The 12,924-nt window shown below is 41.4% G+C and overlaps 1 protein-coding gene across 1 annotated transcript in view; it reads left to right on the forward strand.

The window, feature by feature from the left end:
• The window catches only part of LOC135499279 (SPATS2-like protein), a 48,856-nt gene extending 38,288 nt beyond the window's left edge, over window positions 1-10,568 (forward strand). The window contains exons 6-13 of the mRNA XM_064789954.1: window positions 1,371-1,575; window positions 3,128-3,186; window positions 3,837-3,946; window positions 4,735-4,837; window positions 5,673-5,792; window positions 7,033-7,145; window positions 8,911-9,121; window positions 9,384-10,568. Coding sequence (XP_064646024.1) covers window positions 1,371-1,575; window positions 3,128-3,186; window positions 3,837-3,946; window positions 4,735-4,837; window positions 5,673-5,792; window positions 7,033-7,145; window positions 8,911-9,121; window positions 9,384-10,273 — 1,811 coding nt within the window. The 3' untranslated portion in view covers window positions 10,274-10,568. The remainder of the gene's footprint in view (window positions 1-1,370; window positions 1,576-3,127; window positions 3,187-3,836; window positions 3,947-4,734; window positions 4,838-5,672; window positions 5,793-7,032; window positions 7,146-8,910; window positions 9,122-9,383) is intronic.
• Window positions 10,569-12,924: the final 2,356 nt, after the last annotated feature.

Consider the following 12,924-nt stretch of genomic DNA (forward strand, 5'->3'; position numbering starts at 1 on the left):
CAAAACCCTTCCTAACCCAAGCCCTAGCCTGCTCACCCTAACCGCCCGAGCCAGGCCGGGGCGTGGGGCATTACTCAAGGACGCATTAGAAACCTTATAAACCTGTAACTGCCCATGAGGTACTAGTGAAGCCATCTACAGGACGTCTATGTACTAAAAATTATTATATAGGTCAATATATAGGTCACCTCATCCTGAACATAGGGAAAGATGTTTTGCTGAATATCAGGCATTAAAGTTTTAACAGAGCTCTTTCTTAGAATCCTGACTCCGAAATTGCTCCGATTAAGGAGTAACTTTCATGTATGATGGTTCGGCCACGTCACCAGAGCCAAGGGAACACTAGCCAGTACCATCCTGCAGGGCACAGTAGAGGGGAACCGACGACGCGGCCGACCAAAGAGAATTTGGATGGACGATGTGAAGGACTGGACCGGAAGGAAGACCAGTGACCTGATCCGCCTCGCGGAAGACAGAACCATATGGTCCCGAATCGTCGATAAAACAGGGTCGCCCCAATGGCCGCATGGCTGCGGGATATGATGATGATGATGATGATGATGATGAAATAGTCAAGTCATCGCTGAAATGTAGGATGTTTGGGAAACACAGAGATTCATAATATATAGGTCAATCTCTGCAATACAGTTATCCTCATTTTCAAAAGTATTTAAAGGGGGACTATAGGCAGGAGGAGAGGGGCTGATTTGGCCATCTTCAAGTGACTAGTGTACACAGTAAGGGCCCTTAGTCATGTCAGACTCAGCACTAAATATATACCTCGTACAAGCGTGAATCATTTCGACCTACTGTGAGATGTGAGAGACCCCTATTGGCGACTTTGTGTAACTTATCTTGCCTGCCTAGCTGCTGTCTATATTGTCACTTTAAGAGTGGGCTGTGCCTCTTTACTGAGAGACGTTCCTAATAGCAAAAATATACAGTAGAACTTCCCTTAGCAGACATCTCTCTACTAAGGACACCCTCTCTATTAAGGACACTAGTTTTGGTCCCAAATAGGTTGTTTCCATTCAACCTGACCTCTCTAATCAGGACACCTCTCTATTAAGGAGAGCACTTGTCAGTCCCGAGGGTGTCCTTAATAGAGAGGTTCTACTCTATAAGCTCACCTTATAAATTTTTGCTAATAGGTATTATTTGGTTAACTACAGTTTTGTACCTACAGTGGCATTCATGGCAGTGACGTTAAGCCATCCGCTGTAAAATGCGTTGCAGTGCACTGCATCATGACTTCATCGGAGCCAAATTCCAGTCTGTCGTAGTCAGTGAGCATCATGATGCTTTAGACTGAGATATCGTTCCATACCAGTGAAGAGGTAAAGAGTGTACCATTCTCTCCTCCATTTCAGCGGCAAAGAGAGAGCGCACTCTGAGCGAGCGGAGCACTTCAAGCATATCAAGCAGATCTGTCAAACCTCATGCTGGTCTTGAGAAATCATACAAAGATCTTCAACGGCAGACGACGTCATTACAACGACTGAAATTAGTGGTGAACGAGGAAATGGACAAGTCACAGAAGAGAATTAGATCGGTTGTAGAGGAGTTGCGCTTAGAGTGAGTTTAAGCTTTGCAATAAGAATTAGATCGGTTCGGTCAGGTTCCAAATCAAACGGTCAAAATATGGTTCTCGAGCAGATTTTGGTACAGATGGAAGTGACCTGTCCTGGAGAGGAAAGCTTCCCCACTTTTTTTTGAAATTCTTTTGACAGGGTGGAAGTTCAAATGCATCATGGCCTAAGGACAGGTAACATGAAGTATGAGGTGACTCAAGTGAGTTGTAAACTGAAAGGTTCAAGTAAACTCTGTTGAGAGTAAAGTCTGTGCCATCACCTTTGGGAAGCTAGGTGGACCAGTGGAAGAACGCCGGCCTTTTGATCGGACGGTTTTGTGACTTCGAGGTTCAACCATGCCCAGTGCCTTTCAACTAGCCCAAAATCGCCAAGAGTAGCACGGAATGTGCACTTGTTTGTTCCTACAGAATGGTTCCTGGATTGGGTGTGGGAATGAATATAAAACGCCCTCAGTGTACAGATGTACAGTAAATGTATAAAGCGCTGTACATTAGCTTCATTATACTCCGTTACCTCACGTATACTGTCTTCCTATACCGCTGATACAAAATGACCGTGTCCATACATTGGGTGGGGTACGCAATAGGGTTCACCACATGCGGGGCGGTTTTTCTTTCCCCACGTGATGAATGGGCATTTTCCATTTGCTCTGCCTCGGTCACGCCATGAATAAAGCCCAAACACGATTGTCTGGTAATACAACCCATTCAATTCATTTAAAATCCCATCGACCAATGGTATTTTGAGGCCTTAAAGGACCACACACACATACAAAATTTGACCCTGCTTTTGAATATTGGGCACTCTTTTGTAATTTACCAGTTTGCTCCGTCCTCAAGATATATTTCACCCATTTTATTCCATGAGACTCGAACTCTAGTAATAAATCATACATAGTTCAACAAAGTATTCGCAATCGGTCACATATGTTGGTGACATTCGAATTGTGACATCTGCGACTATTGACATTCAATTCAACTCAACGATCATGTATTTGTGCAAAATCGCTGACATAGCTCATTCATATGGGGTAAAATGGCACCAGATGCCGTCCAGGCTGTGAACGCGCGAGCCAATGACAAAACATTGCAGAAAACTAATGACAGTTTCATTGTGAAAGTCCCGCACCCTGAAGACGTCATTGAAGATTAGAGATAACTCCAGATATAATCCTTTTTTATTTGAACTTCATAAGCTGAAGAATAAAGTGCAAGTTCACATTGATATATGGCCCAGTTCCAGTCCTAATCAAAGTGTCTTAGCATCTGGGAGTACTTCAGAGGAACTACATAGTGCAAATCCTCGCAACCAAGACTGAAATACACACACACCCTGACAGCAGGACTCTCAGTTACAGTCATGAATAGGTTTCCTCAGGGTCTCCGATTTCCTCCATTACGTTTACAAAATGCCCAGTGCTAAAGACATCCCAGTTGACACTCTCCTCTTGACTCAGTATTCAGACAGCCGTTTCAATATTTTTATGTCTGTTAATCTGTTGAAGCTTGTGAAGACGTTGGTTGTTTGTTTTGCAGATTAAACAAGAGAGAAATTGAACTTATAGCAGATATGGAAAAGGCCAAACAGGCAGCTTGTAAGTTTTCAAATTGAATATTATGTGTTTAGAGGTTTTAGAACTTTTAACGACTTTTCTGCAAGGGTTTTGGAAACTCAATTGAAAGATACCACCTCCTTGTTCGTAAAATCTTGTATCAACACAATCAACAGTCAGCCAGAAATTGAGCAGATAAAACTTCAGGCACGGCCAGCATCCAGATCAAGTCAATTGAATCAAGGCAGAACACTTTTTTGCTGTCATGGATTGATATGTGTGAATAAAGGACAACCTGCTTGTTCTTATTTCAATGTGATCAGTAGTAAGGACCTGTAGGACAAGCTTCACATCCAAGGACCCATAGGAGCTGTGGACTGGTGGCTCGGGCTCTTGGCTAGAGGTCCCTGGTCAAACCCCACACTGCAGTCAGTGTGGACTCTTGGCAGGTCTGTTGTCTGACTTGCCTAACTCCACTCAGGTATATAAATGGAAATGGGTGCCTGTCAGAAATGCTAAGGTCATAACGCTGATTGAGCTGACGACCTGAGTTCTGCTGAAAGTGAGATTGAAGTGTGAAGTCATATGACACCTCTACCGTAGATGATATCAGACTCTAAATCCAAACATTAACTTTTAAATGTAACCTCCTTCTAGTGTGATGTATATGATGATTTGATGATTTTTTCCAGTGGAGATCTTGGATATGCGACAGGAGAAGGGACATGACCTAAGGTTAAACATGGATAGGGCGCCCTCTATGAAAGATGAAGAAATTAACGAGTTACGGATTGATGTAAAGGTATGTTTTTTATGTTTTAACCCTTTAGATCCTAACCGGCCGATATCCGGCCACTGACTTTCGTCTATATATCCCCGACTGGCTGCTAATCGGCCACCAGTACATACCTACTCTCGAGCGACACCGTCGCCATCTATATTTTAGCTATGATACTAGGGCCGGTTTTTGGCCGGTCGGGATATATTGATGAAATGATATGACATTTAGTGGCTGACTTGTATATTGAAGTATATTGAATTGTAATTGATGCAGTTAGAACCTGTAAATGATCAACGTAACTTGATTGATAACCTCTGGCTGTATAACCGCCAATTTATGCTAACCAGTTCGTGGACTGCGACGTTGCACAAGCTGTCAATCAAACTGCAGCGCCATCTGCGAACTATGAATGAAACTAAATATAATCTTCTTCTAAGTTCACCAGGGACACGAATACACCGTACAATAGTGTCGAACATGTACCACAAGTTCTATACTAATGCATGAGTATTGGGACATCGTCCCTACAAGGTATACGCGAGACAAAATTTAGGGACGGGACGATATATCGTCCCCTCTAGGGAGGCAAGGGGTTAAAGTTCAGAATGAATGCTGAAGAAGAAGAAGAAGAAGAAGGTACTGACAGCCTTCCCACATTCTGTTCACTCTTATGCGCTTAATAATTAATGTCTGTTGAATGTAGTTTATAGTGGATATCTAAAATCACTGACAACTGGCTGTCTGGCCATCTGAATGATACCAATATTTTCTACTATTACTATTACTATATTTTTGATTTTCCGTTTCAGCATTTTGTGGCTGATCGGAAAGTTGACGAGGAGCTTGGCCGTACCACAAGGTTTTTGTACGATTCTGATCACTTGGTCAGTGAAATCAGTAAATTCGGAGAAGGTGAGAATTGTTCGTTTCGGAAATTGTGAGCGGGAAAAATTAAGTTACTCTGATTCCATTGGCCCACTTGAGGACTATTTTTTTACAATTCGGCGATGATTTCACAAAGTGGCCAATCAGCAAATTTGTCATTTTGAGAAAACTCAACTCAAAGATTCCATACAGTTTGAATGACTTGAAGTGGTGAATTCCATATTCTACATGACAATAATACTGCTGAGATTATCTCAGTTTGCAGTGTCATAAATGTTACATTAAAGGCTGACACTGTTCGTTAAAAATGTCGAATTTGTAATTGAATTTGAATACTTTCAATTGCATAAATACATACTGAATATAATTTTCTGCATTGCCGTTGTGTAGACTGATATACAAATACTATGAATACCAAGTTTAAACAAATTTGTATTCATAATAACTGCACTCTGGCATTGTGTAGTAGTGGATTTCTATTTAACTGGACCACAAGTAATTATGAACGGTGCACCCCTTTAACCCTTTCTGAATATTTTTTTCCTAAACCTCTGCTCTGGACTGGATATTTTTCAAGTTTTTTCGTCCAAAATCGAAAGTTTTTGAAAGCAAAGTATCGGCTTTGCAAGAATCGCTATGAAGTTGGCATGAATAGAAAAGGTATTCCCACGGATGTCGGGAATCCCCTCCGAGCAGTTAAAAAATGCGGATTGGCATTAGAAATGATTGAAAAACCGATGTAGTGAAAAGATCGTCGATCTCGCATTTCTGCGAGACTCATCCAGAACGGAGGTATTGCAGTGCTTGCAATTTTGCGAGACTTGTCCTGAAAGGGTTAAGTATCATATACTTTCTCTTCCAGTGTTACCCGTGAAGGCATCCTACTCTCCGCGACGTCCGTCCATATCGAGTATAGCTAGTAGTGATATTAGCCACAATGATCTTCCCAGCCCCAGTGCCTCCCTCACTGCGAAGTCATTAGGTAGGTATCTGAAGGAACCACTCTCTGTCCCGAATCCCAGTGTTGCATGGCACCTCAGACTTGGCCTGTGCAGAAACATCGACTGATATTAACCTCTTGAATCCCAAAACTTGAAAATCCCGGGATCCCAGGGTGGTCACTTGGTTGCGAAATTGGGTCTGACTTTCATGATGTATAGTGCCCGCATACAACCGCCAAAGTCCGGTACCGAGGCGCCATCTACCCAGGCATGCTCTAACTGACCCTACTGTACATCAAACACGCTAAAACAAGCAATGAACTAGCGTCCCAGCTCAAGGGAATAAAAATAGCACTGAGAACGACCTGTCGGTTGTTGGGAAAAACGTTATTTCAAAATGACTGACTGGTCGGTCACTGAGATTCAAGAGGTCAAAGGTCACCTGCAATACTTTTTAACTTGGGGAAAAAATAATGGGGCATAAGATAACAAACACAATGGTGAAAACCGCATAAATATCGAAATACCCATCTTCAACTTATGGCAGGTAGAAAATTCAAACATTCCAGGTGGTGCAGGAAGAACAAACTGATGATGTACATTGTGCTGTACTGAAATAAAGTTTTTTATAGTTTTGTGCCTATATTTTAAAATTGGCCATTAACATGTTCACTAGAAGCTCATACCTGTGACAAAGTAATGAAAGTATAAGCATGAAACTATCAAAACTTTATTCAGTACAGTACAATGTACATCATCAATTTGTTCTTCCTGCACCACCTGGAATGTTTTGTCATCGATGAAATCATAGGTAATAATGCCATAAAATATTGAAAGTTATTTTACCACACGTGACCCTAAATGACGTGATGTGATTGGCTCACATTCTAATGAGGTATGATAACTTGCAATATTTTGTACTACACATGTCCCAGTTCTAGCTAAACTGTTGGTCAGTGTGATGTGCATTGACTGAGCACTGATCCAAAGAATACATGTAGCTGTTGTATGGAACATGTGTATTGATGTCTCAAATGGTGGTTTACAGACTGAGTGAGATTCCAGTGAGTTATTGGACAGAGCAAATTGGCAGAAACTTTTTGCCCTAGTGGCAATAGCAGGCGTTTTTTTCCAACGGATGACAGGGCCACTCATTTTTGTCTGCTAAATGATTTTTATGAAAGAAAGATATATGTACCAGGTAGTCTGATTTGTGTTCTATTTAGGACTGTGCTTTGCCTTTGTGAGGAGTCAATTTGAGTCATTTTTGTTTACTTCTAGCTGCAAGTCAGAATAGCACAACACTATTGAGAGACAGTAAGACCATGGATGGACTGACCTCATCAGAAGTGGCCGAGTTACAGATGAGGCTGAAGGATTCACTGAAACTTCAGGTGGGTTTTTTCTTATTTATGTTCTCGCTGAGGGAGCAATTTCACAACAGTTTGTAGCGAAGCCCCATATAGGCCCAGAGACTATGGCCATTTTTATCGTAAGGGTTAACTGTCCAGTATATAAAGTAAGTATATAAGTATATAATTTCACCCCTGTGTGTAATCTTTAGCTGGCCCCGCACGCAGCAGTCTCTCGGGTAAAGAGGAATTCAGCTGATATCTTTATGACACGAACTGAGAAGAGCTGGTTGTATCGTAGAATGCCACCTTTTTAGCTCACCTCTTAGCAGAGGTGAGCTTATCCCATACCGTGTCGTCCGTCGTCCGTCGTCGTCGTCGTCGTCGTCGTCGTCGTCGTCGTCGTCCGTCGTCCGTTAGCAGGGCACGTTTCGTAACTGTTAGAGCTATTGAGTTGAAACTTGGTACACTTGTACCCTTATGTAATGACACCTGGGAGACCAAGTTTCGGTCAGATTCGATTCATGGTTTGGCCACCAGGGGGCCAAACGTTAAAAGTGAAAATATGCAATATCTCCCTTAATAGTAGTCGGGAAATTTTGAAAAAAATATGGTAGGTACTTCTAGCAAAGGTGCATCATATATCCTCCGGGTTTTTGATTTGACCTCCTTTTCAAGGTCACAGAGGTCAAATGGTGTAAATTAGCCGTTAGGATGTAACGATGGCACGTTTCTAAACTGCAATGACTATTGATACCAAATTTGGTACACATTTACCCCTTAGTCAGGTGATCTCAGGGACCAAAGTTTGGTCCAATATGATTCACCACTTGACCACCAGGGGGCAAAATCCAAAAACCTTAAAAATGTGATTATTCCTTAACTTCTTGCTCGATTGCCACCAATTTGATATCATGGGTACATCTAACCACCATACAGTATATGTCACACAGGTTTTTAATTTGACCTTCTTGTCAAGGTCACAGAGGTCAAATGGCGTAAATTCGCCGTCAGGCCGTAACTATGGCATGTTTCTTAACTGCAATGACTATTGATCACAAATTAAGTACACATGTACCCCTTGGTCAGGTGATCTCAGGTACCGAAGTTTGGTGCGATCTGATTTGCCGTTTGGCCTCCAGGGAGGGGGCCAAATCCTAAATTCTTCAAAATGCCATTATTCCTAGTAATGTCTTGCCTGATTGGCACCAATTTTATATCATAGGTACATCTAATTCTAACATCCATTCAATGTGTCACCCGGGTCTTCTTTGATTTGACCTACTTTTCAAGGTCACAGAGGTCGAATGTACTGTAAATTGGCCATTTTGGGGAAATTGTAATTGCTTGACCTACATCAAACCTAACACTACATGACACAAGACCATGCTCTTTATCCATCTTTCCTCCACATGAGGTGAGCACAATGGCCCTGACCATTTCATTGTGGGCTTTTTTTATTTTGCAAATAAATGTGTTTTGCAAAAAAAGATATAGCCAAGATATATTTTTGATTCGAGAAAAGGAATTTCAGAATCGCCCAAAATAAAAATTGTGAGATTTTTAGTTTTTAGATTAGTTTTTGTGAAATGAATAAATACGATGGTGGTAATATGTGTCAGTTTGCATTATTACTTTCTTCGTAACCCATGCCGGTTCTTGCTCTGCCACAAATCTGGTTCTGTCCAAATTGATTTGATTCTGGACTATTGCCTAGTAGAACAGAAGAGTTGCCCACTGGACTCAGTAGCTCCTTCATTCATTAGATTGTCGACATTTTCATCAAATTATTGGCTATTTTCTTCAGGGTTTGCCAGTCAAGTCGCCACCCAATCGCAGAGCTCCACCTGCTGCTAGAGATCGCCCAACGTCTGGAAACCCGGGCACACAAGGCAGTCTGAGGAGGGGACCACCCACTGGAAGGCCCGAGAGGAGTCCAAGAAGAGCACCACCTTCTGGACGTCCTGATCAACGTGGAGATGGCCCGGCAGGTGACGACTCCAAGGCAAAGGATCTTGGTGAGTAATTTTGATATTAAGCAAGGATCAGCTTATAAGGCACATTGCGTGAGCGAAGGGAAAAAGCGGCATCTTATCCGGGGTTTAAACCAAAAACCTTGTATGTACGACTGGCCGCCTGACTCATGGTGCCCAATCACTGGTGGCCACCTGATCATGGCAACACCTGTTGCTTATTACTTGACCCACGAACTGACCATAAATGACAGAATTTGTTATCGACCAATCAACTTGAAAATGAAAATATCTTCTTCTTCTTCAGACGACCAACGTAAGAACCGCAACGCCAGGAGGCGCCAGCGGTACCGTGAACGCCAGCGTGAAGCCAGGGATAGTACCGGCAGCCAAGATAATCCACGGACTGATAAACCAAAACCGGATACCAAAGCTGGTGCGCAATCCAGTAGTCGTGCTCCGAAAAGTCCGGATAACCACACTCCTAAGAGAGTCGAGAGTCGCACTCCAAAGAGTCCGGATAGGCCTAACCGTGGTCCAAAGAGTTCAGATAGCCATGCTCCAAAGATAGCCAATCGTACTCCAAAGAGTCTGGAGAACCATGTGCAAAAGACGGATAACCGTACACCTATTGGGGGCGCAGATAGCTCTGCTCCTAAGAGTCCGGATACCCCCACTCCACAGAGTCCGGATAGCGTGCCTGTGAATCTGGATCAACTTAATAACACTGCTGATGTGAAGCCACAATCTAGTCCGAAACTTAGTGCCTCAAAAACTGAAACCGAGGCTCCATTAACAAAGCCTGAAAATTTAGCGCCAAATGCGCTGGAAATGTTGGCGTCTGCTCATAATAAAGAAGTGGTGCCGCCTAGTGATGCGAAAGAGAACCACAATAAGCTGGTTAATGGTTCTGTAGTCGAAACCAAACCTAAAGATGTGTCTGTTGTGTCGAACGGCGATGCGTCGACGCCCCCTCTAGTTAATGGAGATAGTCATACTGAGCATGCGCCTGATTCACCCAAGGATAGTAACATGAATAAACTTTCTTGTAAGTTGGATACTTTAGAAACTGGCCACAAGGAGGAGCCACTACCACAACGAAAACCTCGAGAACGAACCCGGAATGAGAAAATGATGAACGGCAGCGAAAGCGTGATGAATGGTGGCGCCGAAGTGGAAAATCATGTAGATAATTGAAGAGTTTCCCCTCTAGAAAATGGTTGAGCCCATTCAGCCATGCATTTCCTACACATGGACTTGTCCATTGTTGACTCTTGGGAGTGTGTCCGTTTGTCTACCAGATTCTGTTAAACCCCCAGGTTTAACAGAAGGGCCAGTGTAGAAAAAGTTGAGGTGAACTGGTCACCTTATCATTTGCTACTTGAGCGCCACAGTGAGAGGTTCTTTTAGTACATATGTCATGTATAATAGTAGCCTAGAAGCTACCTGGATGAGTCATCTCTTAAACGCAGACAAGAGTGGGTGATTATAAGATACATGTACGTATAAACTGCTGTGCATGCATCGAGGACTATGGGTGAATTTGGGTCAACAAGGCTGCTATTTGGTTTACAATTTTTCACCTGGAAAATAATTATAATTTCCTGGTGGGTGGATTAATTTTTTTCTTTGATTAATCCTTGTCCTTGAAGGGAAGTACTATTCTAAGATTTTTTTTGGAAATATTTGAGTTCACTGATTTCTTATCAATAACACCAAATAAATCCGTGGTTGATAAAACTAATAACTCTCCGCCTTTCATGAGATATCTAGTTTTGCGAAAGTTAAGGGCTTTGGATTCTTTGGCTGCATTAGATAATAGCGTTAGTGTTCTGTATAGTTTTTCCCAGTTTTTTTCTTTTTTCATGCATGTTAAATTTTTTCGTTTTGATTGACAAGTCTATCCTGGGGAAGTGAATCGGCAACAGCTGTTGGCTTGTTGAAAAATGGTTGAGTTATTTCGGAATAAATTGACGTTTCTGAGCTAAAACTGTAAACTGCTTGACAATTTTTTAAACTGCTTTTGACTGTTTGTCAGATTCTACAGTGCGTATCAAAAAGTTGTACCTTGCCAAATCGTGTGGACAAGATTATAGTCAGTTTATCTCCGTTATTCTGCATCATTTTACTCATCATTTTTCTGTTTCGCCCTGTATGTAGCCATTGTATTTATATTTAGTTTCGAATCATTTTGTCCTTATATTCATTATTTGGTGAATTGTATTGGGATTTATCTTTTAATATGAATAGGAACTAAGTCGAAAAATATCTATTAATATTCAATTTAGGTATTTGGACTTGGCTGCAATATAGAAAAATGTCTTCTTCAAATTTGCCATGGGTCATTGTGAAAAAATCCATATATTGTAACCATGCATGGGATTCTAAAGTTATTCTCGTGATTATTTTCTTTGGTTTTCGAACATTTTATTTTTGTTTTCTTTTGAAAGATGATTTTTGACGAGGTTCTTCGTATTTTTGAGCACAAAGGATCAATTTGTGGACGCTAAAATTGTTTTGCTGGGAGCAAAAAGTGTCCGACATATTATTCATCACAACTTCTCCACTTCAGATGTTAATGTGTACATACATGTGTATTATCAATGCAATTTTCACAAAAACTTTTTCCCAGTTCTGGAAAGGATGAATATTTGGGCTCGCATGCCTCGAGTTTTCAGGAGAGTATTTTCTTTCAAAATGCACAAATAATGATATTTTTCATTTCACCAGTGAAATGATTCAGAAAGAATCTGCGTAATCTTATAATGAAAATGCCTGCGTTATTTCTGCTGCTCCTCAAAGTGCTGTACTACGCTGTAAAAATAGTGCAGTCTGCACAACTGTATTAAAATGTAGATATGTAAAATTTAAAGTCCCCATTTGGTAATGGAATGATCCAGGTCCTGTATATTTTCTTTCAACTTGGATTGTTCTGTTGTCAAGGATTTTCTGTGTGGCGTGCATACAGTGTGTCTCGTGCGTACAAATGTTTGTGTTGGCGTAGTTTGTTTTCGAGCATAAAATACATGTACCCGGTATGTGATATTATTTTTCCAGTCATAACTGGATTATTTTGGGGAAGGACGTTGGAAGAGAGGTTTAGATTTTGATTCAAAACTGAGGTGGTGTTTTGATAACGGGTATCGCCTTGCCTTTTGCAAGAAATGCGATGAAACAGTGCCTTTATGTCTTGTATGCCTCAAAGCAATAATAATCTTAGTGACATCAACAAAAATCGGAACCTTTTTATTTTGCCATAGTGGAATAGGCGTGATGTGACCTGAACTTTCAGAGTTCAATGCTCTGAAATTTATAACGGCACAGTCCTTCAGTGCATCTGGTGTGTTGCATTTTCATGGACCAAATGTTGATTAGGCCTACAACTAATTTGAATCGCTACTACTCACGATATTAAAGGGTACAGTTATTTATATCACTGAGTTACTTAGGTTAACTGAGGCAATCTCTTCTGCATACATGTAGCACTTGCAGATAAAGTGTGACTTAAAACCATACATTTTCAATAACACCAGGCTATATATTCAACTGTTTCTTCAAAAGGGCCTAGTCGGCTGTGGATGGAGGGCACTGTTATATAACTTTCATGCCGAGTTTTGATTAAAAGCCCCCAGATTTTCATCTGTCATGGGGACAGCCTCATTTTAAGGAGCCAATAAAACTTTTGATTGCTTGATCAATATGGCCCCAAAACTCTGTTGTAGAAATGCTCTGAGGTTTGATTCTTTCATATCAAAGTAGGAGAAGTGGAATTTTCTGCCAGGCCAGCGTTAGTGTATTGTAAAGTGTTCCTGTGATGAGGGTGCTTCTGTTATTGATCTGTGCGTGAA

This window comes from Lineus longissimus, chromosome 15, assembly GCF_910592395.1.
Source record: "Lineus longissimus chromosome 15, tnLinLong1.2, whole genome shotgun sequence".
NCBI classification, from domain to species: Eukaryota; Metazoa; Nemertea; class Pilidiophora; order Heteronemertea; family Lineidae; genus Lineus; species Lineus longissimus.